The 4,302-nt window shown below is 54.3% G+C and overlaps 1 protein-coding gene across 1 annotated transcript in view; it reads left to right on the top strand.

Annotated features, from left to right (window-relative positions):
* The first annotated feature begins 4,058 nt into the window (after nucleotides 1-4,058).
* Nucleotides 4,059-4,302, top strand: part of LOC119960461 (Y+L amino acid transporter 1-like) — a 14,632-nt gene continuing 14,388 nt past the window's right edge. The window contains exon 1 of the mRNA XM_038788181.1: nucleotides 4,059-4,152. Within this exon, the coding sequence (XP_038644109.1) occupies nucleotides 4,105-4,152 (48 nt within the window). The 5' untranslated portion in view covers nucleotides 4,059-4,104. The remainder of the gene's footprint in view (nucleotides 4,153-4,302) is intronic.

The raw sequence follows: 4,302 nt of genomic DNA, 5'->3' as shown, positions 1-4,302 counted from the left end.
GAATGAAGAGGCGGGTTCCACAAACACATAGACGTCCCAACTCCTGTATTCAATATTCTGACCAATAAAACCTAGTATTGCTGAATGCCTCCTTCGGCACCTGCAACTCCATCATCAAGGAGCTATGAACCTGTACCCCTAGATCTCTTTGTTCTGTCAGACCCCCTACCATTAACTGAGTCAGTCCTGCCCTGATTTGATCAACCAAAGTGCATCACCTCACATTTATCCACATTGAACTCCATCCGCCATCCATCGGCCCATTGGCTCATGTGTTGGGGCAGACTAGAAGGGCCGAAGGGCCTTCTGTGATTCTGTGATTGAAGTATCACATCAGTCGGGATCTCACTGATTGGCGGAGCAGACTCGATGGGCCGAGTGGCCTATTTCTGCCCCATTGTCATCATCTGATGGTCTATTGCCACTTGCTGCTTACAAATGCAGGGATGGGCTGATTAGTAAGTTTGCAGACGACACAAAGGTTGGTGGAATTGCGGATAGCGATGAGGACTGTCGGAGGATACAGCAGGATTTAGATCGTTTGGAGACTTGGGCGGAGAGATGGCAGATGGAGTTTAATCTGGACAAATGTGAGGTAATGCATTTGGAAGGTCTAATGCAGGTGGGGAATATACAGTGAATGGTAGAACCCTCAAGAGTATTGACAGTCAGAGAGATCTAGGTGTACAGGTCCACAGGTCACTGAAAGGGGCAACACAGGTGGAGAAGGTAGTCAAGAAGGCATACGGCATGCTTGCCTTCATTGGCCGGGGCATTGAGTATGAGAATTGGCAAGTCATGTTGCAGCTGTATAGAACCTTAGTTAGGCCACACTTGGGAGTATAGTGTTCAATTCTGGTCGCCACACTACCAGAAGGATGTGGAGGCTTTAGAGAGGGTGCAGAAGAGATTTACCAGGATGTTGCCTGGTATGGAGGGCATTAGCTATGAGGAGCGGTTGAATAAACTCGGTTTGTTCTCACTGGAACGACGGAGGTTGAGGGGTGACCTGATAGAGGTCTACAAAATTATGAGGGGCATAGACAGAGTGGATCGTCGGAGGCTTTTCCCCAGGGTAGAGGGGTCAATTACGAGGGGGCATAGGTTGAAGGTGCGAGGGGCAAGGTTTAGAGGAGATGTACGAGGTAAGTTTTTTTACACAGAGGGTAGTGGGTGCCTGGAACTCGCTGCCGGAGGAGGTGGTGGAAGCAGGGACGATAGTGACGTTTAAGGGGCATCTTGACAAATACATGAATAGGATGGGAATAGAGGGATACGGATCCCGGAAGTGTAGACGATTTTAGTTTAGACGGGCAGCATGGTCGGCACGGGCTTGGAGGGCCGAAGGGCCTGTTCCTGTGCTGTACTTTTTTTGTTCTTTGTTCTTATTGGTATTGTGACTGGACTGGTAACCCACACACCCTTGGGAATGATTCTGAGGTCACGGGTTCCAATCGTACCACAGCAGATGAATCAATAACAATCCGGAATTAAAAACCCATCTGATTCACTGAGGTCAGTTCGGAAGGATCTAGAAGCATTCATAGACACTTAGGAGCAGGAGGAACCCTGTCCGCCATCCCGTGAAATCAGGTCTCGCTTTTCTGAACTCCAATGAAAATAATCCTCACCGACTTGGTCTCTCCTCATAGGACAATCCCGTCATCCCAGGAATCAGTCTGGTAAACCTTCGCTGCATTCTCTCGAAAGCAAGAACATCCTTCCTCAGATAAGGGGCGGGATTCCCCGACCCCCACCTCCCCCGCCCCGCCGGGTCGGAGAATCGCCGGGGGGCAGTGTGAATCCGGCCCCCGCCGGCTGCCGAATTGTCCGGCGCCGGGGATTTGGCGGGGGGCGGGAATCGCGCCGCGCTGGGCCGAGTGGCCGCCCGTTTTCGGCCGGGCGCGCTGCCGTAAATTAGAGTGGGCCCTTACCGGCGGGACCTGGCTGCGCGGGCGGCCTCCGGGGTCCTCGGGGGGGGGGGATCTGGCCCCGGGAGGTGCCCCCACGGTGGCCTGACCCGCGATCGTGGCCCACCGATCCGCAGGCGGGCCTGTGCCGTGGGGCCACTCTATTGCTCCACGTCAGCTGGTGTAACAGTCCACGATGGCCGGCGCGGAGATGAACCCCCCCCCCCACTGCGCATGCGCTGGGATGACGCCCGCACACGCTGGCGCTCCCGTGCATGTGCCAACTCGCGCCGGCCGGGGGGGGGGCGCAAACCACTCCTGTGCCGAGGATTCCGCACCTTCCTGGCAGCCCGACGCCGGAGCGGTACACGCCACTCCTTACCGCCTGGACCGCCCGCCCGGCCAGGTAGGGTAAAATCCCGCCCAAGGACCCCAAAACTGCACACAATACTGCAGAGGCGGCCACACCAGTGCCCGATACAATTGCAGCTAACATAACAGCTCTCCCAAGGGCAGAGAAACGCCCATTTCTCTTGGCTGCAGTGAGGGATCACTGCTCCTCTTCGCTTGAGGGCGGGTTTCAGATATCAACCGAGCAGGGCCTTGGGGGAATTCCGCACCGGCCCACCGATTTGTTTTCCTCACGGAGCGTCTTGGCCGGCGTGGACGCGGGTGCGGGCATTGGGGTGTCGACTCCTGCTTGTTGCCCATTTTGGAATGGGAATCAGGATTGGCATCGGATTGGTTGACGGCCGGCGTTGAGGGTGGTCAATGCGGGCACGACTGTTATGCGATAAGTGGGATGTTTGGTCCACGTGGCGATTGTTGTGTTACAAGGAACAAAGAAAATTACAGCACAGGAACAGGCCCTTCGGCCCTCCCAGCCTGCGCCGATCCAGATCCTTTACCTAAACCTGTCGCCTATTTTCCAAGGTCTACTTCCCTCTGTTCCTGCCCATTCATATACCTGTCTAGATGCTTCTTAAATGATGTTATCGTGCCCGCCTCTACCACCTCCGCTGGCAAAGCATTCCAGGCACCCACCACCCTCTGCGTAAAAAATTCTCCACGCACATCTCCCTTAAACTTTCCCCCTCTCACCTTGAAATCGTGACCCCTTGTAACTGACACCCCCACATTGGGAAAAAGCTTGTTGCTATCCACCCTGTCCATACCTCGCATTATTTTGTAGACCTCAATCAGGTCCCCCCTCAACCTCCGTCTTTCCAATGAAAACAATCCTAATCTACTCAACTTTTCTTCATAGCTAGCACCCTCCATACCAGGCAACATCCTGGTGAACTTCCTCTGCACCCTCTCCAAAGCATCCATATCCTTCAGGTAATGTGGCGACCAGAACTGCACGCAGTCTTCCAAATGTGGCCTAACCAAGTCCTATACAACTGTAACATGACCTGCTTCTTCATGTCGCATAAGCTGCTTCCTTGATGGAATCCTCTGACAAAGGAAGGTTCAGATTGGAGATCGGTTTAACACATTTATTGAACAGTTAACAATTCTCCTACTTGAGTGTCACTCTCCTGCTAATCTTGCTATAGGAACTCAGTCTAACTAAGCGGTCTGCCACGTGGTGGGTGTGATGCATCTGATCTGCCCCTGTCCTTCTCTCTGTGTCGCCTGTGTAAAGAGACAGAGCATGTGGGCCCTGTCTTTTTATATGGGTTGCCTCCTTGTGGTATTGTCACCTCTGGGTGTCTTGACTGCCCATTGGTCGTGTCCTGTCTTACAGACCGATTGGTTGAATGTCTGTGTGTCATGTCTCTGGTGCTCCCTCTAGTGTTCACTTAGTCGGAGTGCATTTACATGAACCCCTTTTGTATTTACAATGGTGCATATCACCACAGCGATCGGACCCCGTCCGGCGCAGTATCGCGCTCACAATCCACGAGGCTCCGACGGCGAAATTGCGGACGTGTCCTGTGTCAGCGTGCGCCTGCCCGTGGCGAATTCGGGTCGTCGACCAGGCTGAGCAGACTCGAACCCGTCTCGGCGCGACTCTGCGGAGGTCGGAGGTCGAGTGGGAACGGGGCAGGGCGGGGCTTAGCGCTTCTACCTGCACGGCGTTCCAACTCCCAATCCCAAACTCCCAGCCGCTAATACCTTCTGCATCCATCTGTCCCACAGGCTCTTTTTCGTGGGGTCGAGGGAAGGTCACCTGCCGGACGCGCTCAGCATGATCCACATCGAGAGGTATACGCCAGTGCCAGCCCTCCTCTTCAACGTGAGTAACTCGTCGTGCGATCGCCACGGACTATTGTTGGCAGATGTCAAAGATTAGCTTGGGAAGCCGTCCTGGTCGCCAAGAGACAGGTCAACACTTGGTCAAACCTCTCCAGGACTAATATCTCCCTCCCTCCAGGACAAGGAGCTT

Source organism: Scyliorhinus canicula, unplaced genomic scaffold, assembly GCF_902713615.1.
Source record: "Scyliorhinus canicula unplaced genomic scaffold, sScyCan1.1, whole genome shotgun sequence".
Classification (NCBI taxonomy): domain Eukaryota; kingdom Metazoa; phylum Chordata; class Chondrichthyes; order Carcharhiniformes; family Scyliorhinidae; genus Scyliorhinus; species Scyliorhinus canicula.
The sequence above is the reverse complement of the archived record's forward strand: the minus strand, read 5'-3'. Positions and strand labels throughout refer to the sequence as shown.